Source organism: Pipistrellus kuhlii, unplaced genomic scaffold (assembly GCF_014108245.1).
Source record: "Pipistrellus kuhlii isolate mPipKuh1 unplaced genomic scaffold, mPipKuh1.p scaffold_m20_p_17, whole genome shotgun sequence".
NCBI lineage: Eukaryota > Metazoa > Chordata > Mammalia > Chiroptera > Vespertilionidae > Pipistrellus > Pipistrellus kuhlii.
The window spans coordinates 29,680,576-29,703,569 of NW_023425482.1; the positions used below are offsets into that span (position 1 = coordinate 29,680,576).

A 22,994-nucleotide genomic window follows, 5' to 3' on the forward strand; every position below is an offset into this window, starting at 1 on the left:
GTGGGCGGTTTGGCTGGGAGAGATGCCCGCAGGGGGTCAGACGGGCTCCGGGACCTCACAGGTTAAGGGCACACGGGGCAGGGTCTGAGAGGGGCTCTGTGGCCTTGGAAAGACTTAGCGTGGACTGAGGGCTAGAAGCTACCCTTCCCATATGCCTGCACATGCATGCACATGTATGCCCACACGTGTGTACACATGTACGCCTGTGTGCACTCATGTGTGCTCACACCTGCACCGGTGCACACCTATACCTGTGTGCATCACACACACATGCATGCATGTGTGTGCACATAGCCACATACACACCTGCACGCGCGCGCGCACACACACACACACACACACACACACACACACACGAGCATGGTAACTTGGGAAGCTGTGTTGCGGCTCCCGGGGTGGCCCCTGGCCAGAAGGCAGGGAAAGGGTGGGCACAAAGAACTAAAGGTCCTTCAGGCAGCAGCCCGTGTGGCCCCACCGCTGTGTGCCCTCCCCCAGGGCGTGTCTCCCCGAGCCTCAGTTTCCCTGTGTGAGTTACAGAAAACGGCGGTGCCACCCTCACAGCCGTGTTGGAGCAGCCACTGGCCTGCCCTCCACCCTCGGTGCTCATCGTGGCTGTGGGGGGGCAGGTCCCACCTCCCTCCTCCAGCCCCTGGCTTCTGAGTGAGGGCAGCCGGGAGGAAAAGCCAGGGACTGCATGCCCAGGGCGGGGCGAAGGGTGCGGGGGACCCCAGCCTCCACGCCCTCCGGAGGACAAGTCTGAGGGCACCCGGGACTGAGCCTCCGCTGCCCTAGCTGTGAGCCACCCCTTTCCCTTCATTGGCCCCCTCCTTCCCTGCTCCCTGTCATCCAGACCCTGGTCTCACTCTGCTTTGGGGGGCTGGGGACGGTGTGGACCTGGTTGGCACACAGAGCTGTCCAGTGAGCACTGCCACTGGCGGGCAGTGCCCGGGCCGCTGGACACAGAGAGTTCTGGAAGGACGGCTGACTGGGAAGGAGCGTCGGGAAAGGGCCTTGAAGGTCCACAGGTTCTGTGAGAACCGGCAGAGAGGCCGGACCACCCTGCCCACGCCCTGCCCGGCCGGCTCGGCCCCCCAGGCGCAGGCACCGGCCCGGTCGCTAGAGAAAGCATGGCCAGCGCCGCGCCCCCAGCCTCCAGCGCAGGCCGGCTCCCCCGCTCCGCGGCCACGCTGAGCTCAAAGCCACGCTTCCCTCAGTTGTGGCACGTCCGTCTGATGCCTGCCAAGTGCCCGCTCCGCTCTGAGGAAGTGCTTCAGGAGGCACCGCACTCACCCCGCACACGGGCACTCACACACGCACACCTACAGATGGGCACGCACACACCTGCACACACACACACACACACACACACCTACAGACAGGCACGCACACACCTGCACACACACACACACCTTCAGATGGGCACGCACTCACCTATTCACACACACACACACATGTGCACATGCTCACACACATGCAAGCTAACAAATGCATGCGCATACACATACATATATATGCATACGTACCTGTGCATGTGTGCATACATGCTCTCACACATGTGTGTCCACATACACATCTACTCATACACACTCGTGTATTTGCACATGTGTTCACACACATGCGTGCCCACACACTCATGCATGCACTCATAGAGTCTAACTGATTCCCTCTCCCTGGCCCTCTGCTTAGCTCCACAGGTTTGAGGTTCAGAGACAGGTTGGCAGCTATTGCCACCCCCTCCTCCTGGACTTCTGAGGGGAGCGCCCCACATGGACACGGACAGTCCTGCAGGCAGCCTGCCCCGCTCCAGAAACATCCCCGGGCTCACAAGGATACAGGATGTCCAGGCCCGGGCCTTCCCTCTCCTGTCCACGAGGAGCTGAGCGGCCTCCACATCTGGCCAGCCTCAGCGTCCTCCTCCAAAAGCACCACCGAGCCCTGGCCAGTGTGGCTCAGCAGATAGAGCATCGGCCTGTAGACTGAATGGTCCCAGGTTCAATTCCAGTCAAGGGCACGTGCCTGGGTTGCGGGCTCTCTCTCCAGTAGGGAGCGTGCGGGAGGCAGCCAATCCATGATTCTCTCTCATCATGGATGTTTCTCTCTCTCTCTCTCTCTCTCCCTTCCTCTCTGAAATCAATAAAAAATATGGAGGAGGAGGAGGAGGAGGAGGAGGAGGAAGAAGAAGGAGGAGGAAGAGAGGGAGGAGGAGGAAGGGGAGGAGGAGAAGGAAGAGAAAGAGGAGGAGAAGGGGGAGGAGGAGGAGGAGGAGGAGGAGGAGGAGAAGGGGGAGGAGGAAAAGGAGGGGGGGGAGGAGGAGGAGGAGGAGAATTAGAGACGCACCACGGAGGAGAGAAAACCACCCTCCCCAGGCCCAGCGCCCGGAAAGGAAACTTACCTCCAGCTTCAGCTGCTTCTTGGAGCCCGGACAGGATTCGCTCGGCTTCTCCATCCTCTTCTCATCGCCACTGGCCAGCCCGCTGGTCTTCTCGGGGGGCAGGGCCACTGCGGGGGAGGCAGGGAGGATGCAGCTGGGGCTTCGTGCTGGGCCTCCCTGCCCCCGGCCCGCCTGCTGGAGTCCAAGCTGCTCTGCCCCCGGGCTATCCAGTGGCTCCAGGGGCCCCTCCAGGGCACACCCATCCTCTGCCCATCGGGGACAGGCTGTGTCACGGCCTGCAACATCCTTTATGCCCCCCTAACCCCACACACACCACTGGGGGCGGGTGGGGGCCGCGGAGGAGGGAAGGGAAAGGAAGAAGAGAGACAAAGGCCAGCTCCGTCTTCAAAGCGGCAGTTCCCCGCGCGCAGGTCCTGGCTGGAGATGTGAGGGGCCAGGCTTATCGAGACCGAACTCCAAGTTCAAAGGGAAGTAATCAGAAAACCACCTTCAGGTTCAATGGTGCCTTTCAAGTTCCACTTGATAAAACCCAAGAAAAGAAAGCTCTGTCCCGGCTCCCACCGGGGAAGCCCCCTCTCCCCTCCGAGCCGAAACCGCTGTCCTCCGTCAGGTCCCCCCACCTCTCTCCCCTCTCCTCTCCTGGGAGGGGGGCGTCACTCCCACCCGCCCCACGTCACGTCTTCTCTGAAGACCGGGGTGGCCTGGCTTGTCCTCCGTCAGCAGGGCCTCACCCCATCCTGGCTCAGAAAGCCAGCCAGTCGCCCCTGGAGGGGGCCCTTCCCAGCAGGAGCCGGGCACACAGGGGAGCAGGACTGGGAGCTATCTGCCCGGGGCCAGGGGCCCGGGGCCCGGAACAAGGACAGTCAGCGCCCCCTTTGCCCCACCAAAGGTGGCCTCTCACCCTCTCACCGTCCCCATCCAATGGCTGGAGGAGGCAGGTGTCCGAGAACCCACCGGTGAAAGCCTCGCAGACACCAAGGCCAGGGTTAGGGCGGGACTCAGGGGTCATGCTTCTACGACCACATGGACCCTCTGGAACCAAACCAGGCCAAACCAGCACCCGCCCCAGCCATCCCCGGGCAGAACAAATCACCCTCCGCCCACCCACCCATCTACCCATCCATCCATCCATATCTAGCTATCCATCCACTCATCCACCATCCATCTAACCATCATCCATCCTTCATCTATCATCCATCCATCCACCATCCATCCATCTACCCACTATCCAACCATCCATCCATCTATCATCCATTCATCCTTCCTCTGTATCTAGCCATCCACCCACCATCCATCCATCTACCCATCATCCATGTACCATTCATCCATCCATCCTTCCATTCATCCATCATCCACCCACCACCCACCATCCACCCACCATCCATCCATCTACCCATCATCCATCTACCATTCATCCATCCATCATCCACCCACCACCCACCATCCATCCACCCACCACCCACCACTTGGCTCGCGGGTGGGCTGGAGAAGGGAGAGTGGTGCCTCCCACAGGCTGCCAGGGTCCAACCTCAGTGACAAAACCATAATGGAGACGGGCTTTGGCACCAGACTCTGAGCCCCTTCTCTGTCTCGCCCTCCTCCTTGTTCAGCTCAGGGACTTGTTTTCCCAGAGATGACCTCTTGGAGGGCACAACTGCAGGGGGGTCTGCTCGTGCCTCCATGGCAAGGCACAGCCACAGAGACACCGCTCATGTGAAAGAGGGGAAGTGGGCAGAAAGGGGAGAAAAGGGTCAGAGGAGGAGGAAAACAAAGCTTCTCTCTTCCCTCTGGAGAACCCCTGGGTGACGTAGAACAGGACTGGCAAGCTACGCCCCCGTCCGTGAGCCAAAACCTGGCCGCCTCCTGTTTTCATAAATAAAGTTTTATTGGGACACAGTCGCGCGGACACACGTTGTGTATGGCTGCTTCCCTCCAGGATGGCAGAGTGGAGTCATTGCAACAGAGACAGTCCGGTCCACGGAGTCTAACGTCCCCCCCGCCCTCTGCAGAGAAGTCTGTGACGGCGCTGTAGGGGAGCGCAGCCTTCAGCTGCTCCGGGTACCGGGACCTGCAGGGCGCAGGCTGGGTCCCACCTGCTACTCCCCTGCCCCAGGGGAGCCTGGGGCACGCACACCTGCCCACCACGCACACAGCCGTGGAGGGACAGACATGTCAGTGCTGCCTCCCTCGAACCCGCTCTCAGCTCAGAGGAGTCTGGCGCAGCGGTGGTGAGGGCTCCTTTTCTTTTTCTAAATATTTTAAATATGTTTTTATTGATCTCAGAGAGAGGAAGGGAGAGGGAGAGGGAAAAGGAGAGGGAGAGAAACATCTATGAGAGAGAAGCATCACGGATCGGCTGCCTCCTGCTCTGCCCCTCACTAGGGCGTCGAGCCTGCAACCTGGACATATGCCCTGCTTGGGAATTGAACCATGATCTCCTGGTTCATAGGTCGACGCTCACCACTGAGCAACACCGGCCGGGCGGAGCTCCTTTTCTTCCAAAACGGCTCCCCATCCCTCCTCTCTGTCCCTCCTCACTCTGGGCCATGAGGAGAGGAGCTGACTGAGGAGAGGAGAGGAGAGGAGAGGGGCCGCGGTGTTTACCAGACGATGCCGCCCCGCGCTCCCGCGCCTGGCACTGCTCCACCCCGGGCGACTGCCAGATTAAATGCATTACTTGACCATCCTCACCCGCTCCCTTTGATGTTCCCTTTCTCGGGCTCCAGAATACCTTTTGGAGGGAGATCAGACAGCATTAAAACAGAATTACTAATTAATTAAGCAAAGTTAAATTTTAAACACTGTTTGTTGTGTTCGCCAAAAGCCTGGACAGAACAGACTTCTTTCCTCCGCTGAGATCAAAGGCGGCCCCTCCCTCGCCCCTCCCCCCGTTTAAGGAGAGGAGGGGCCGGGAGGACGGAGAGCGAGGAGAGGGCGGGGACGCAGGGACAGAGAGGAGGGACAGGGACATGGCTAGGCTGAGCGGCTGAGCCGGGTGTAAACACTGTCCCTGCACCCGCCCGCGGGCCCCGGGGAAGGAGGCCCCGGCTCGAGGGGGACGGCAGGCCGGAGAGCCACGCCACTTTCCGGGAACTGTTTGCCCTGGCACAGCGGCGACCGGGGAGCAGGATGGCACGGCCGACCCAGCCCGAGGTGCTGACAGCTGGCACCACCCAGCAGCAGGGCGGGAGGACGGCTGTGAGAGGAAACGGCTCTGCCCCACCCCACCCTCCTCAGCAGGCTCGTCCTCCCTCGCCAGCCGCGGGGACAGAGCCTTGTGGGGTCCCTGGGAGCCTGGCTGTGCCCAGCAGGCCGTGCGGGTACAGCTCCGGGTGGTGCGTGCCCGTGCTGGCGGCACCCATCTGCGGACGGTGTGGGACATTCCTGGACAGACGGTGAAAGGTGTCGAGAGGAGGGAGGGCCCCTTCTCCCGATCTGCACAAACGCTATTTGTCCCCAGCGGGATGCTGTCCAAACAGCCCAGCGAGCTGGGCCGGCGTGACTCAGTGGGGAGCGCCGGCCTGAGAACTAGGAGGTCACAGTCTGTTCGATTCCCGGTCAGGACACAAGCCCGGGTTTCGGGCGCAATCCTAAGTAGCCAATCAGTGATTTTTCTCTCATCATGGATGTTCCTCTCTCTCTCTCTCCCTCTCTCTCTCTCTCTCTCTCTCTCGCCCTTCCTCTCTAAAATCAATAAAAAATGTATTTAAAAGCAAGTAAATAAACTCATCCCGTCCAGCACTCGATCCCGTACGGTCTTGGCTCCGGTCTTCTGGTGGCTTCGCAGGGGACAGCCACGTCCAAAGTGTCTGCAGGGCTGCGGCTGCTGGCCACGGGCCCTGGGCTGCCCACGTGGACGGCACGGGCCATACGGGCCCAGAGCAGACAGTCCACCACCACCACCACCACCACCACCAGCACCACCCCCACCACCACCACCACCACCACGGTGTGCTCACTGCACCAAATGCCCAGGCGGACACGGGGAAGGCCACACAGCAAGCACACCACACAGCCTGGCCTGACCGAGCCTGGAACTGGCATGGGAAAGGGAGTGAGGGGAATCCTGCACGTAGGCTAAAATCCAGACCCTGCCCAGCCGGCGTGGCCCAGGGGTTGAGCGTCGATCCATACACCAGGAGGTCAGTTTGTTCGATTCCCGGTCAGGGCACAGGCCTGGGTTGCAGGCTCCATCCCCAGTAGAGAGCGTGCAGGAGGCAGTCCATCAATGATTCTCTCTCCCTCTCCCTTCCGCCCTGAAATCAATAAAAATATCCTGTGTAATAAAAGCCTAATATGCTAAGTGTCCGACCATTCATTAGATCAGTCACTGTGCCGAGCACTGAGCACCAGAGGGCAGTGCTCCAACAGGTAGCTTAGCTTGCTGCTAGGGTCTGGCCGATCGGGACTGGGTGAGACCAGCCTGACACGCCCTGGAGCCCTCCCACTGTCCCTCCCCGGCTCCAATCGTGTACCAGTGGGGTTCCTCAGCGTGGCCTGTGTCCTCTCACGATCTGGGGCCCCTTGGGGGATGTCAAAGAGCATGTTTCTGCCGGATCCCGGCAGGCCAGGACGAGAGGGACCCCATGGTGCACGAATCCATGCACCGAGCCTTTAGTACCTCTATACAATATTTTAAATCTAGACCTGAATGGTACAGCAACGGCCGTTACTGTGACACAATCCAGAACTTTGGAAGAAGCCGCAAATGAGAACACGGGGCAGTGACGACGTGAGCCCCAACAAAGACCGGAAGTGGCCAGGGCACCCCGAGGCGCGGCAGGCCCCTCTGCGGCCCAGGAGCCCGGCGTGCGCTCAGCCAGCCCCACGTCAGAGGTCGCACCGGCCGGGCCTCCTCGCCGGACTCCGCACACTCGACCTTTTTAATGGTCCTCGCGCAGATGATCTGCCACAAATACCTCCATCCCGGGCCGGACCGCCCCAGCCCCCCGCAGCAGCTGTCGGAGGGGAGGCAGATGAGTTTAATATTAGCCGGTGCCAAATATAATGAGGCGGCTAATCTGCTGTGTGTAAAAGGAGAAAGGTATCGCGTGCGCATTCCGGGCCAAACGGTTTCTCGCGTGCTGGGCGGGAGGCTCTCCCCCGGGGAGCGGGGTCCCGGAGACGCCCAGATCCGCCCGGCCGAGGGCTGTGTCCTCTCGCAATCCAGGGCCACGCCATCACACCGGCTCCTCTCGCTAACGCCACGCAGGGTGTGTGGCTGCTCACGTTTGACCAAAGGGGAGACAGATCTTAAGAAGCAAACTCGAGCCCAGCCAGTGTGGCTCAGTGGATAGAGCATCGGCCTGCAGACTGAGGGGTCCCGGGTTCGATTCCGGTCAAGGGCATGTGCCTTGGTTGTGGGCACATCCCCAGTAGGGGATGTGCAGGAGGCAGCTGGTCGATGTTTCTTTCCCATCGATGTTTCTAGCTCTCTATCCCTCTCCCTTCCTCTCTGTAAAAAAAATCAATAAAATATATTAAAAAAAAAAAAAAAAAAAGCAAACTCGACCCCAGCCAGTCTTGCTCAGGGGCTGAGCGCCGACCTAGGTATGACCCAGGAAGTCAGGGTTTGATTCCCAGGCGGGGCACAGGCCCGCGTTGCAGGCTCGATCCCCAGCAGGGGGCGTGCAGGAGGCAGCCGGTCCATGAGATCCATGATTCTCTCTCCTCATGAATGTTGCTCTCCCCTTCTCCCTTCCGCTCTCTCTGAAATCAGTAGAAACTTTTTTTTTTTTTTGAAAGAAAAAAGGCGGAGAGAAGCCCTCCCCACAAACGCTCTCCGGCCTCTTTCTCTCCCCGCAGCATCAGGTGTGTGGCCTCTGGCTGTGACACTGAGATCGGACTGGGAAGGGACATGTGTTTGGGGCGGGAGGGGGACGTGCTGGGGCAGGGAGGAGAGAGAGAGAGAGAGAGAGAGAGAGAGAGAGAGAGAGAGAGAGAGAGAGAGAGAGAGAGGGAACGCCTTCTTTGGGTTACAAATACCACATCCCGCCCACCCTTCCCCACCCCCGCCCGAGCTGAAAGCTGGGATGAAATTCAGATTTAAAACCTCACCCCGAGCCCCTGAAGCCGGGAGCGCCCCCCCTCCTGTGCACCCGGGGACGTGACACCCGCCATCTCCGCCGCGCGGGCCGCGCTGCCTGAAGGGGAGACCGGAGTGGAGCCGCCGTGGGGCTGAGCGGGGCCTCCAGGCCTGCGGGGCGCAGCGGTCGACGGCTCTGAGCGGAGGGAGAGGAGCCAGCGCCCGCCCACCTGCCCCCTCCGCAGGAGACAGCGGGGGGCGCCTCTCTGCCTCAGCTCCCGGGCCCCCACCCTCTGCAGGCGCCCAGTCGGCACCCAAATGAGGACCCCGAGGCCGGAGTCCTGTCCTCGGTTCCTGACCCAGGGCTCGTGCCTGGGTTGCAGGTTTGATCCCCAGTCCCGGTTGGGGTGCGTGTGGGAGGCAACCCATCCGTGTCTATCTCCTCCCTCTCTTTCTCCCCGCCCTCTTCCCCGCTCTCTAAAAATCAATGGGGAAAATATCGTCAGGTGAGGATTAACCAAAAAGAGAAAGGAAGATGGACCCCCAAAACAACACGCACCAGCACAGCTCCCACGCAGGGGGCACCTTCTCCAAAGCAGGCTGTCCTTCGAGCTTGCACGCCAAGGGCCTCACTCTCTGCACAGGCCCCCACCCCCTTCCCCCTTAGCACCTCAGACCACAGGCCACTGGCGCCAGGCTGCACCCTCCATCCTTGTCCCCCGCCCCCGGCGAGGCTGGGAAGTCCGGCAGGTGCTGGAGGGAGGCGTGGGGCTGACCTCTCCCTGGCCTCGCACCCGGGGCAGGGTCAGCCGGTCAGCCGAGGGAGGGCCCCACTCCCCTGAGCCCCCGTGCCGCCCGCCAGACCCCACCGGCCGGGCTCGGACATTTGATGTTGACTTTGTTCTCCCTGCAGTTCAAAGGGAGCTGCAGCCCGCCATGCCCCCAGCCCCAGCCCGGCCTTAATCTCCCCTCCCGCGTGCTCCCAGCTGGCCGCTTACGGCCGCTAAGACGCGGGATTAGGGCCGGCTTCACAGACAACGCGGGAGCGAACGCCCGCCTCTCCCGGGACGGCTAAAGGCTCCTTTTATCTCCTGCCTCAGACGGCCTTTCCTCCTCCCTGCACAGCCCTCCGGCCGCCAAGCTGCCGTGAGCTTGGCCAACGGGAAGACAAAGAGGAGATTCAGGACTCCACGCGCCTCCCTCCGGGCCGGCACGCGGGGGACACCCACCGCTCCCACCCCCACCCGCCCCCACCCGCCCCGGCCAGGTGGGTGCCTCCCGGCGGCCAGACACCGCAGCACCTGCCTCCTGCGGCCACAGCCCGGCCCCCGCCCGGGGGTGGGCGCCCGGGAGCCACAGCCCGCACAGGGCCCAGCCAGAGCAGCCTCTTGCACGGCTGGACTGACTTCTGTGTCCCCTGTTCAATGCCGTCCTCCGCCCTGCGTGTCACAGGAATGTGGACGGCATTCTTGTAAAAGTTACGGCGTCGGTCACAGCCAGCGCTACGGTCCCCTGCGCCATTCTCCCCACCCCCCCGCCCCGCCCCGCCCGAGGCTCCTCCTCCTGTGCCCGGAGCGGCTGCTCCTGTGTCTCGGCCTCTAGCTCCTCGGCAGCACACACGAGGCATCTGCACGTATGCACAGGGACGGGTGTCCCATACAGGATCACCAGCCGTCTGTGGCACGTGGCGTGTTTCTGCTCTAACCGCCTTCTGGCCCGGGCTCCTGTGTGAGCCTTTGTCTGCAGGAAGGGGCCGAACAGCCTGACCAGAACAACCCGGTCCAAACCCTCCTCAGGGTCCTATTCTGTCTTCCACGCAGGCTTCCCCTCCAAGAGAGGAGGCGTGACAGCCGAGAGGAGGGAGGTGAGATGGGGGTGGGGTGGGGAGGGAGAGGCCACATGTGTGTGCTCCAGGGGAGTGGACGAGTGGAGAATGGGGATCAGAGAAGCTCCGGGAGGGAGCACTCCCGGCATGCCTGATGCTGGGTGATGGAGGGTGATGGGGGGGGCATGAGGAGCCACTACACTCACTCCCTACGGAGCAGCTGAGGCCAAACAGCCCATCCGAGCCCCACAGCGCACACACGGCCAGGCCGGGGACCCCCGTGGCCCTGCTCCCCTCGGGGCCTGCACTGTGGGAGCCACACTTCCCTCGTGCTCCCCAGCCCTCCCCCGGGAGCCCTGCCCTCCCCCCGGACCCCGGAGTTCTGGAGGGTGTGCAGGGCGTGTGGTAGACCAGATGGCCCACCCCCTCCACCCCACCCACTGGAGGAAGAAAGCGATGGAGCCGGTACCTTCCAGTCGGAAGTCTTCCTCCTCCTCCTCCTCCTCCTCCTCGCTGAGTATCTCTCTGAAAACCTCGCCCACCAGCTCCTGGGGGAAGGGAAGACAGGGTGTGAAGGGCGCCCGGGGTCAGGTGGCACCTGGCATCGTCGTGAGCGTGTGCCTGCCTGGTGGCGAGGAAGACGCCCCCCCCCCATTGTCGATGGGAATGCGGGCCAATGGGGCAGGCCCGTCCACCTGAAAAGCTGACCATCAGCCCGGCCGGTGTGGCTCAGGGGTTGAGTGTCGACCTAGGAACCAGGAGGTCTCAGTTCGATTCCGGGTCAGGGCACAGGCCCGGGTTGTGGGCTCCATCCCCAGTGGGGGGCGGGCAGGAGGCAGCCGGTCCATGACTCTCTCTCATCACGGATGTTTCTCTCTCCCTCTCCCTTCCTCTCTAACATCAATAAAAGTGTGTGTGTGTGTGTGTGTGTGTGTGTGTGTATACAATATATATATATATATATATATTTTTTTTTTTAGGTTGACCCTCACACTGCTGTGTAGGGGATACGTTTTCTCAGCTGGTCGGGCTGCCCCTCCGGGCTGTCGGGTTGGCCAGGAGCGTGGTCTGTCCTCAGGCTGGGCCAAGGCTGGGGATATCCACACCCCACCTCTGCCCCATGGGGATGCCCACAGAGGCCACGTCTCTGCCCCCGCCCAGCAGGACGACTCCAGATCAAAGGCTAAGACGAGCTGTCACACTGTCTTCTGTACTTACTGGTGCTCTGCCAAGAGGAGTTCTGGGATCAAAAAAGATGATTCTAAACAAAGTGAAACCAGGTCCCTTCCTGCAGGATTCACTATGGCAACAGTCACCGTGGACAACCACGTCACGTGGCCCTCGCGCGGCATCCCTCGACCCTGTCAGACCCCGGGGTTTATTCCTCAGGAGCAGGCCGTGGGGCCCCCTTTGAGAAACCCTGGCCGGGAGCAGTGAGTTTTGGGGGGGATTACACGGCCTCACCGCTCCTGGCGCCCACCAGGGCACAGGCCGAGCTCTGCACCCGCAGAGCAACAAGCGAGAAGCCGAGCCCAGCCTCCCTCCTGAGAAACAAAATGAACAGGAAAGCACCCTCTCCGAGAAAGTCAGGGGAAAGTCCTGCTCTCGGATGCTTAACAGAAACACCAGTGCTGCCCTGGCCGGTCTGGCTCAGTGGATAGAGCGTCAGCCTGCCGACGCAAGGGTCCCAGGTTCGATTAGGGTCAAGGATCTGTACCTTGGTTGAGGGCACATCCCCAGTAGGGAGTGTGCAAGAGGCAGCTGATCGATGTTTCTCTCTCATCGATGTTTTTAACTCTCTGTCCCTCTCTCTTCTTCTCTGTAAAAAATCAATAAAATATATCTATTTTTTAAGAAAAAAAGAAAGACAGACCAGTTCTCCTCTCGATGAACAAAAGTTTAAAATCACTTTTCGGGGTCCCTCCGTCTTATCCACTGGGCTCAGCCGGGGCCCCTCTCCTGTCTGCTGTTGTTGGGAGGGGGGACACAGCTCGCATTTTAGGGTCTGTTTCCCTTTTCTTCTTTCACATCACCCGGGGCCCTGCCTTCTCTTCCCTAAAGGTGGCTGGGAGGTGGCATTGGCTCAGCACCAGCCCTGCCTCCTGGCCCAGGAGGGCTTCCCTCCCTCCGGCCGCCATGGCCGAACCCCCGACCATGTCCTGGGCGTGTGGACTGTCTGTCTGTGTTCACGGAGCCGGACGGACAGGGGAGCGGGAGCTGGTGACAGGACGGGGACTCGCTCAGGGGCAGGCCCTCAGCCGAGCGGGGCCGATCTTTCACGCCCTCCCTGGGCGATGCCGCCTCCCTCCGCCGGAGGCTGGCCACGGGCAGCACTCCCTCCAGGAGCCGGGACTGTCCTCGGGGGCACCTGGACGCACGGCGGCTCCCGGCCCGGCCGAAGGCGCCTGTGAGACAGTCACTCAGCTGGTGTCAGAGCCAGGAGAGAAGGCAGGCCGTCTGGGTCCAGCGCCCACCCCCTTCACCCCCACCCCCCACCCCCGCACGCCCCCTGCCCTACAGGAAGCCATCCCCTGCCCAGCCCCCCATCGCTGGTGCCAGGCCTGCTCCCCTCTGGCCGCCAGGACGGTGAACCCAGCCTCTGCTCCACGTTCTCATCAGAAGCCTCTTGGATCCCCAGACCCCCTGGGCCCCCAGACCCTCTGCCCCCACCCCCCCAGCCTGGTGCTTGGCTGCCTCCCCCGCAGTGGCCGTGCTTGGGGGCCTCTCGGGCCACAGGGCCCAGACCTGCCTCCCTCCCGAACCCCAGCACTGCCCCCCTCGGCCCGCCCGGGGCCCCAGGGAGAGAGAGGCCAGCTCCTTGGCTGGTCTCGGGGTGTGCAGCCAGCACCAGGCCGGCCCACAGCGCAGGCACGATGCCTTATAAGGCCTCGGGGGACGGGAACCACATCAAAGCGGCCTCGGGGAGCGGGCTGGAGTTCAGCCGGCTCCTTCCCCTTTGTCTCCGCGGCTGGCTCCGTCCTCCGGAGCGCACGGCTCCCCCGCCCGCCCCCGGCGCTCTGTCAGCCTCTCTGCGCGCTAAGAGCTACCAGATGTCGGTGCCCGGGTTTCAAAGGAAACTCCGGGTGCCCGCAGAACGGGGCCAGCTCAGCTCGGAGGCCCCAGGAATGCGCAGGGCTGGGCCGGCCAGCGGGGAGCGGAGGCTGCAGGCCGGACCGGCCACCCTGAAACCCTTCCCTTCCCTTCCCTTCCCTTCCCGCTGAGCAGTCGGCCCTGGAGCCGCCCCAGGACATTCCTGGCAGGCTCTCCCCCCCGCCCCGCCCCTCCCGAGCTCTCCCCGCTCCCCTCCACGCAGAGCAGCCGCTGGTCCTGGGGAGCCTCCCGCACCCGGGGGTGCACCCCACTTGTTCTCTGGACTCCAGGGTCTGCCTGGATGTGTGTGGGCCTGGGTGGGGGTGGACGGCAGAGCTTAGCAGGAAGGGCTCCCGCCCTGGGGCCACAGGCAGCCCAGCCAGCAGATTCTGCTTCCGGGGCATCCCCCAGCTAGCAGGCGGCAGCCACACACCCTCCTCCCAACTCCCCCTCGCCCCAGAGCTGGGTCCCGTCTGGGCTGCCACCGTGGGGTCTCTCTCTTTCTCTCTCTCTCTTTCTCTCTAAAATAAAACTCTTGCCATAAGCAATAAGATGGGTGAAACCGTAGGTGTGTGAGGTCCTAGTGGGTTTTTAAAAATAATAATAACACATGCCCTGGCCAGTGTGGCCGGAGCTCCGGCCTGAGCACTGAAGGGTCCCGGGTTCGATTCCTGGTCACGGACACGTATCTGGATTGCAGGTTCCATCCCTCGCCCAGGCCCGGGCACGTGCAGGAGGCAACCCATCGATGTTTCTCTCTCTCTCCTCCTCCTCCTCCCTCCCCTCCACTCTCTCTCTCTCTCTCTCAAAAAAAAAAAAAAAAAATCGGCGGAAACGCCCTTGGGTGGGGATTAAAACACGAGAGCCGCCCACCATCCCCCACGCCGGGTCCTGTGGGTCACGCTCGGGGAGCCAGGCGCTGTGAAGAGTCCAGCAGGTGGGAAGGGGTGGGGAAGGGGCTGTAGGGGGCAGCAGCTGGTGAGGAGGGAGAGACGGCGCTTGAGGCTCCCAGCACCCGATTCCAGAATGTGATCGCTGGGCGCGGAGGAGACCGGCCAGCGCCAAAGGGAAGGGGCCGGGTTGGCGTCACCCAGAACCCTCCAGCTGCCGGGACTTCGGAGCTGGAGGAGCCAGCGCCAGGCAGGCTGTGCGGGGCGGGCGGGCCGGGGGCTGGCGTCACCGGGGTTCCGCGCCCGGTGCTCCGAGCTGCCCGGGCGGGAAGCAGGGTCGGACGAGCTGGTGGCAGTGACCCAGGTCACGGACACAACGGCCCTGAGGTGAGGACACCCTGCCCTCCTTCAGGGAGGGCCTGGCCCGCGCCCGGCCCAGCTCGGCACCCGAGGTCCTGGCCAAGCTCTCCGCGGCCTGGGAGCCGGTGCCCTCCCCAGAGGAGCCCCAGGCCTCCAGAAGGGAGGTGACGGGCTCCTGCCCCAGCCCCTGACCCACACACCCCACCCCGCCCCGCCACTGCCCGCCACACAGCCAGCCGCCACCCGCCGCCTCCCGCACCGCGCGGCCGCGTGGTGATAACAGCAGAGGCCACGGGGGCTGGGACGGGCTCCGATCTCCGAGCAGCCGGCACTGCCTCTGCCAGCGGCTCCTGGCCCGGGCACAGGCCTGGCGCTGCTGCCAGGGTCCAGCGTGTGTGCCCTGCTGAGCAGGGTGGCCGTGAGCCAGACTGCTAGGACAGACAGCGCTGTCATCTGCCCCCCAATGCATGGGATCCCCACAGACAGGGCCACCTGCCTGGCACAGGCGCGCAGTATGCCAACACTGCCCTGGGCCTTCCGAGGACGTGAACCACTAACTCGCCCCCTGTGCTCGAGCCAGTGTGCGCTGCTTTTCTCTTATGAACCGAACCGCTGGAGGAGTCCTGCCCAGTCCGCCTCCTCTCACCCTTCCACCCCTGGCAGCACGTGGGCACAGAGCCCGCGCTCGGAGACGGTCAGGCTGCACATACCGGTAATGGTGTGCCATCCTGTGGACGGCAGTGTGGGCGATGGCAAAGGCTGGGCTGTGAGGTCCGACAGGCCCCGTTCCCGCCCCGCCCCGCCCCACCCTCATCCAGGGTCCTGCCCCCCTAACTCAGTCTCCGTGAGCCTCAGAGTCCCCGTGGGGAAAACAGAGACACCGGGACCTGGGACTGGGTGTCCATGTATTTTATTGCCCAAACTGGGCAGTGAAAGGGGACACGATAACCAGGCGTGGCTCAGTGGGTGAGGGGTGACTCTGGACCAGGAGGTCACGGTTCAATTCCTGGTTGGGGCACAGGCCTGTTTGGGCTCTATCCCGAGAGTGGGATATTTAGGAGGCAGCCCATTCATGATTCTCTCTCATCACTGATATTCCTCCCTCTCTCTCTCTCTCTCTCTCTCTCTCTCTCTCTCTCTCCCTCTCTGAAATTAATAAAAATATATATATATTTAAAAAAACAACTGACTAGGGCTGTCATGGGCCAGTGGCCCTGCCTACAACTTGCCCAACCCCACCTTCCCCCACGGTCAGCTCCTGCCATCCCGTCTCCCTCCCCATCCCTGCCCTCGGTCCCAGGCGCTCCCCTGCTTCTCTCCTGTCCACTTCCTGATGGCTACTCCCACCTCAGCCGTGATGCCCCGCCTCTGTAAGCGTGCCCCCGCTGCCTGTGCAGGCCACGGTCACCCCGGCGCTCAGCAGCACGGTTACTGTGGACCGCCAGCCGCCCCGACGAGGGTGGAGGACTCATCCAGGACAGCGGCCGTCCCAGCTGCCTCCTCACGAGGCCCAGGGAGCGGGCACAGCGTCTAACACAGACGCGGCCAAAACGCACACCACCCCTCCCCTCCTCCCGCAGGCCCTGTGTGTTCACCGCGGATAAGAACGTCCAGAGTGAGCGGGGACCGGGATGGAGCGGGACAGGCGGGCAGGGGTTAGTAGGGGAAGGGCCGCCCTGGGAGACCGGGACTCGCTGAGAGTCCTCTCCGAGCTGGGGACCCCGGGGCCAGCCGCCCGCGAGGCCCCGCCCACGGCGGCCGTGCGCTGGCCGTGGCGGCTGCCACTGACCTAGGGCCAACACGACTGGCCCGGCCGGCTGTCTGCTCCTGCGTCCCCCCTGGCTCCCGCTCAAAACACAGCCCGGCGTCGCCCGCGGCCTCACCAGCTTTGCCTTGAGGCCGAGTCACCGCCCAGAATGCGAACCGGACAGGTGTGAGGCCTCTCCAGCCCAGGCCACGCCGGGCTGTGCCACACGCAGACCAGGCTGCTCCGCCCGGGAGCAGACCGCGGCCCCTGGGGTGCCTGGGCCCCGTCCCACACGGCTGCCTGGCCCCCGGGGCAGCCTCCCACCTGATGTCCTGGTCCAGCCAGGCCCGCAGCCTGAGGCTGGCTTCCCCGGAGAACTCTGCCACCCCGGGCCCTCGGCTCACACCACCCCACGCCCTTGTTTCCACAGGGTCCCTCCCTGCTCCGCAGCCCTCACCGGCTCCCTGCGTCCCACCGCTGGGGCCTGGCCCTCCCTTCCAGGCCTGCTCCTAGGAGACAGGAGCTAATAGGGAGGAGGACCGCGCCGTGCCTCAGTTTCCCTGCCGGGCAGGAGGGAGGAGGCAGGGCAAGGGGGTGTCTGCAAAGGCTTTCTGCTCCGACAAGATTCCAGGGGCCTATGTGGGGTCAGTCCGCCAGGCCCTGACCTCCGTCCTCCTGCCGGCTCAGCCCACCCCGAGGCCCCCGCCCGCGCACAGGACCATGGGCCCGCCTCCCAGGACCGCCGGTCTCAGGGGCGGAAGTGCTGTGGGGAGCAGGGTGGTCATCTGTGGATCCGAATGTGTCCCCCAACCAGGCTGGACCAGCCCTGCACCCTGCTCTCCGGCCCCGCGCCCAGCCCCACAGAGACACGCAGCTCCAACTCAGAAACAGCAAACCGACGCGTACGTGGAGTGAAGGGCGGACACACCGATGCCTGAAGCACCCAGGAAGGACCCCACGGCCTTACCCGCACAGCGGGCTGAGTGCTGACGGCCTTGAGCGCACAGTGGGGCCGCAGGGAGCCAGCAGCATCGCCGAGGGGCCTGGGGCCCAGCGTCCGCCCCGGGCTGCCTGGGGTTTGGGTCTTGGCTCTGTGTGTGATGCTGGGCAAGGCATTCCCCTCCCCCTGCCTCAGTTTCCTCCCCTGCAGCACAGGGCAGCAACACCCACGCCATGGAGGCGGCGGGAGGCCGGGCCTCGGCGACATTCGCACGGCACTGAGGACAGCGCCTGGCTCTGCATGTGTCTGCGTGACGCTCGAGTGAAGTGCACGAAGACTAACAGAGAAGCAGGATGGCCTCCCTCCCCCAAAAGGGATGACCCCGCGGGAATGCCTCTAGCGTGTGTCGGTTTGGCATGCAACAGGCATGAACACGTGGGTGTTTCTGCTTCTCCCGTGGGGCGCCCGCCAGGCCTGCAGGGGGCGCTGTGCTCCGGAGCCTGACTGTGAGCAGCGATCGCACGAGGACAGGGACAGCATCACAGAGCCGGGCGCACAGTGGGGCCGCATCCGATCAACACGCACACTGTGGACAAACGCACTGTTTGCAGTTTCTGAGTTGGAGCTGCGTGTCTCTGTGGGGCTGGGCGCGGGGCCGGAAAGCAGGGTGCAGGGCTGGTCCAGCCTGGTTGGGGGACACATTCGGATCCACAGATGACCGCCCTGCTCCCCACAGCACTTCCGCCCCTGAGGCCGGCGGTCCCGGGAGGCGGCCCGCGGTCCTGTGCGCGGGCGGGGCCTCGGGGTGGGCTGAGCCAGCAGGAGGACGGAGGTCAGGGCCTGGCGGACTGACCCCATCCGATAAACACCCCCCGGAGGACCCGAGAGCCTGCTGGGCGTGTGCGTTCCCCAGCCAGAGGCGGGAGGAAACACGGAACCTGAGGGCGTGTGGATTCACGGCAGCCGTTCCTGCCATCACAGGTTCTCCCCGGAGAGAAGGGAGAGGACTCGGTGCCCGTGATCTCCCGATGCAGCCTGGGGGGAGGAGAGGAGGGAGGCTGAGGCACAGAGACAGGGATGAGGGATGAGGGATGAGGGATGGCCGCCTGCAGTGAGGGCTGGGGGAGGGGGGAGCGCTGGGAGGAGGAGCGGCCGCCTGAGCCGGCGCTTGGAGGCGGGTCTTGGAGGCAGGAGGCCTCTGGAGAGCCAGCCCGGCCTCAGAAGTCAGGCCAGCTTGCAGTTCCCGGCATCCCGGCCCCGAGTCCCCATTCGGCCGGCTGCCCGGGGTGCTCAGCCCCTTCCAGGGCCCGGGATGTGCGTCCAAGGCAGCTTCATCTCAGCTCGGGCCCAGCATTCCTTGGCCGCGGGGACCACGTCTCCGAGCGGCTGACAGAGCCCAGCTGCTGGGCGCCGTCTCCGCTCCCGCCCCGGCCCGGCCAGCCCCGCCGGCTCCCGAGCGGACCAGCCTGAAACTGCCCTTGTCCCAGCCCCGGTCCCAGCTGCAGATTCGGCACAAACGCCAGCGAGGGCCTCGGCCCCTCAGCGCCCGGACGGTGGCCGGCACCACCTGGTCCAAATCCGAATCGCACGGCAGGTCTGCCCGCCCTGGAACAAAATCTCTGGAAAGGCCACGTTTTGAAGGAAAGGGAACAACAACAACATCAACAACAGGAAAACGACCCCTCTCTGTTCTCCAGAGTGGCACCTCCTGAAGGCAGCAGTGTGCCTGACCTGCCGGGGGGCCCGGGAAGGACCCCCCAGGCTGGAAGGTGTGAGGCCGCCACGCTCTTTGGAAAGACTGGAGACGCCACCTGTCAGACCCAGCCGCCCCCGGCCCCGGGGGGAGCAGGTGTCTCCCGGGACAGAGCCGAGCTGGAGCCGCATCCTGGCAGGAGCTCAGGCAGAGGCCCGAGGGGCCCTCAATCGTTTAGCGGAAATCACTTCCGAGGCGTGATTAGCAGACAGCTCCCGATTCTCGATCTGAGGCCCGTGGGCTCTAATGGGCTAATTAGTGGAGACATTCTTGGGCGGGCAATGCTCTCTGGCCTCCAGGAGCATCCCGGGGAGCTCCCCCAATCCAGGCTGGCATCTGGTCCAGCAGCGGCCTCGCTACGGCTGGGCAGAGAGACAGAAGCATCGCTGGGCGGGAAGCACATCTTCCCACCCACTCAGCTCAGGGCGACCGAGCTGGCAGCCTCCCTCTGCACGATCCGCCCCCAATCCTAACCCTAACCCCCCCCCCGCCCCCCTGCACCCCTCCTCCAGGTCCCCCTCCTCCAGCCCCGGAGACTCACAGCCGCGGAGCGGGGCTGCAGAACAGACCAAGAGCATCCCGGATCAGAAAAACCAGCCACCGGCTCTGTGGCAGCCCACTAAGTGCCCAGAGCTACACACCGGCCACAGGGAGTGGGCGCCGGCTGGGCCGCCAGCTCTCCCAACCCAGCTGCTTCCGAGCAAGTAGCCAGGGAGGGGGGCGGGGGGTTCCCACGCAGCAAGGAGGACTCCAAATCTCTGCGAGGAGTTCGAAGAAGACAACACCTTGGCAAAGGCAGAGAGGCCCTCGGGGCACCGGGCAGGAGAGGGGCACACGCACGTGTGTGGTACCCGTGCGGAGTGAATGCAAGAGGCAGTGGCTGCACCCGTCCCGGGACTCGCCGTGCGGCTGGGGCGGCGTTAGGTACCTGAGCCACTCACTCCTTCACTCTCCCCCTTCCACAGCGCGGGCGGTCACAGGGAGGTGGCTGCCCGGATGCGACTACGTTTCCCAGCACCCCTTGCATCATGGGGCCATGGGATGAGGTGCTATGCGCCACCTCGCACCCAGGAATCATAAGGAGGTAGAGATTTTCCATTCTCTCATTCCCCTTTCATCAGCTCCAGGCAGAGAACTCAGAAGCCCTGGCCGATGAGTGAGCCAGAAGATGGAAGGAGCCTGGGCCACGGACTCAGGACCTGAGTGGCAGTCACCTTGCCACCAGGAGGCCTGTTTCAGACAGGTATGTGAGGCACACATACAATCCTAGGCCAGGGGTCGGCAAGCTCATCAGTCCACAGAGCCAGCTACCAACAGGACAACGACTGGAATCTCTTTGGAGAGCCACATTTTTTAAACGTAAACTATGTAGGTAGGTGCGTTGTTATTAACTTAATTAGGGTCCTCCTTAGCTGGCCTTTGCTAAACACTCAAGGGGCCAAAGAGCCGCCTGTGGCTGGTGAGCCGCAGTGTGCCGACCCCTGTGCTAACGTATTCAGCCGCCTTAGTATCAAGATGTATTTGTACGAGAGGCCCGATGCACAGAATCCGTGCCAGAATAGGCTTCCTTCCCCCGGCTGCCGGCTCCGGCTTCCCTCCGGCCCGGCTTTGTCCGGAAGGACGTCTGGTCTCATGAGCATATTCCGCTTTTATTGGTATCGATAACAACCAGGGTTACCCAACCCACATCAGGGGGAGAAAGGAAAACAAAATCATGCCATGAGCCTAGAGAACAAACCCTCCCCCGGAGGACAGCTCAAGGCCAGAGCAATGCAGGAAAGCTCCCTGGCAGCATCGGCCAGCCTGCCTCCTCCACGCAGCCCCCAGAGGCTCCGGGGACAGGTCAGCGCTGAGACCCGGGGTGCTCAGCCATGCCTCCTACCCTGATCAGGACTAAGAACTTATTTCGGGGGGAAAACAGTTATTCACAAGCTGCTGGAGGGGGTGGGCAATTCGTCTCAACTTTGAACAAAAGGCAGGAATAAGCCAAGGAGCTAGCAACCAATCTCGGGAACTCGGAATCTTCCAGAAGCCAGGAGTGGGTTTGGAAAGCTCTGGAGCCAAGGGGAACCCAATGGATGTGGGGGTTGGGGGGGCCATCCTGTGCCACAGGATGTTTACAGCACCCCGACCTCCACCTACCAGGTACCAGTAACAGCCCCCCGCCAGGCTAGCATAACCAGGAATGTCTCCCGAATGCCAGCGCCCTCCCATTTAGCAGCCCTGCTCCACATGGCGCCCCCTGGTGGCCACGCCCACACATACGCCCAGTGTTTGCAGATCTCCCATCCTCTCCTATCTGGACTTTTATGTAAAATGTCCAATCTTTAAATGCTGGCAACTGATGGATTAAAAACAATTACTTTATCCTGTAGGAGCCAGAATCACACGTGCAGGTCCCCAGCTGAGCCCTGGCTCCATGGGAGGGGTGGGGGGGAGACAGGACAGGGCCCGCTCCCCAGCAGGGAGGCCCCGAGCATCCTAAAGGCGGAACTCGGCCCCACAGCCCCGGAAGGAGCCCTCAGACCTGAGACACACACCATGGCGGAGACCCCGAGCACCCCAGTTAGTTCTGGGGGGGACTGTGAACACGGCTGACCCACCCAGATACCCCCCTTGGCAGGAAGGCAGACTTCCCTCCCCAACGTCCGCACCCCCATCAGCCCCGGCTCCTCCCCCAAACCCAACCCCCTTCCGGCTGCCCTGCCCCAGGCCCCAGCCCAGGGGGTCTGGTCTACAAAGCAAATGCTCGTGAGCCCAGCCCCTGGGCGCCGTGCAATCTTTTATGTTTGTTTTAGTTTATTATTTTAATTTTTTTAAAATATATTTTATTGATTTTTTACAGAGAGGAAGGGAGAGGGACAGAGAGCCAGCAACATCAATGAGAGAGGAACATCGACCAGCCGCCTCCCACATACCCCCCACCAAGGACGTTCCCGCAACCAATGTACACGCCCCTGACAGGAATCGAACCCGGGACCTCTCAGTATTCAGGCCGATGCTCCATCCACTGAGCCAAACCGGCCTCGGCTATTATTTTAATTTAAAAAAATATATTTTTTTTTTTCATTGATTTCAGAGAGGAAGGAAGACACACATCCATGATGGGAGAGAATCACAGACCGGCTGCCTCCGGCACACCCCACCGTGGGGGTGGAGCCTGCAAGCCGGGCCTGTGCCCTGACTGGGAATCGAACCCTGACCTCCTGGTTCCTAGGTCGACACTCAACCACGGAGCCACGCCGGTGGGACCACTGCTGCATCTCTTAGAGCTGATGTTCGCCCAGGACTGGTCCCCCGTCTCCGAGCCCCTAGTCAGAGGACGTGTTCTGAGCCAGCTTCCTCCTCTCCCAGCGAGAATCTGGGTTACAGGGGGAGGGCGGGGGGATCTGATAAATCTTAGAATACACTTCTCGGCTGAAGGGGGAGGAACACACACCCTGCGGATGGTGTCAGGAAGGGAGCTCGGGCTGGGAAGGGAGCGGCTCAGAAGTCACTATTGTGCTCAGGCCGCACGGAACCAAGCTGCGAGCAGCCGGCTCTGCTTTTAGAGAATGCCGGGCCCAGGCCGCCGTTCGAGGGGAGGAGAGGTTTCCAAGCCCTCCTGAAATCCCGACGGGAGGAAGTCAGCCCGGGGGTTCGGCCCGGGCCCCGCCGCCTGGAAGCAGCTTGGTTTCGTGTATTTGGTTTTACTGTTGAAACCTGAGGGTCTTTTAAGTTTTTATTTTCACAGGCTCCGAAGGAGAGGGGGAGGGAGCCGTTCGCTCAGCGGTGCCAAAGCGAAGCTGGCACCTCCGCCGGAGGGCCCCTGCCTGCACCCCTGCCTGCACGGCGGGGAGGGCCCCCTGGCCGCTGCTCCCCCAGTGAGGGCCCTCCCCCAAACCCCCCTAACGCCCCCCCCCCCCTCCACCTACGCCAGGCCCGCACGCTGCCTGCTGCTGAACTCGGCCGGATCGGTTCAGGCCCAGCGTG

At 63.0% G+C, this 22,994-nt stretch overlaps 1 protein-coding gene across 3 annotated transcripts in view; it reads right to left on the reverse strand.

The window, feature by feature from the left end:
• The window catches only part of NKD1 (NKD inhibitor of WNT signaling pathway 1), a 59,896-nt gene that overhangs the window by 19,983 nt on the left and 16,919 nt on the right, over positions 1-22,994 (reverse strand). For all 3 annotated transcript variants that reach the window (XR_006741887.1, XM_036441004.2, XM_045582881.1), the window contains 2 exons: positions 10,712-10,790; positions 2,393-2,499 (listed from right to left, as the gene is read on the reverse strand). Coding sequence is in view for 2 of the 3 variants with exons in the window: in XM_036441004.2 (XP_036296897.1) it covers positions 2,393-2,499; positions 10,712-10,790 (186 nt within the window). In the remaining variant the exon portion in view is untranslated. The remainder of the gene's footprint in view (positions 1-2,392; positions 2,500-10,711; positions 10,791-22,994) is intronic.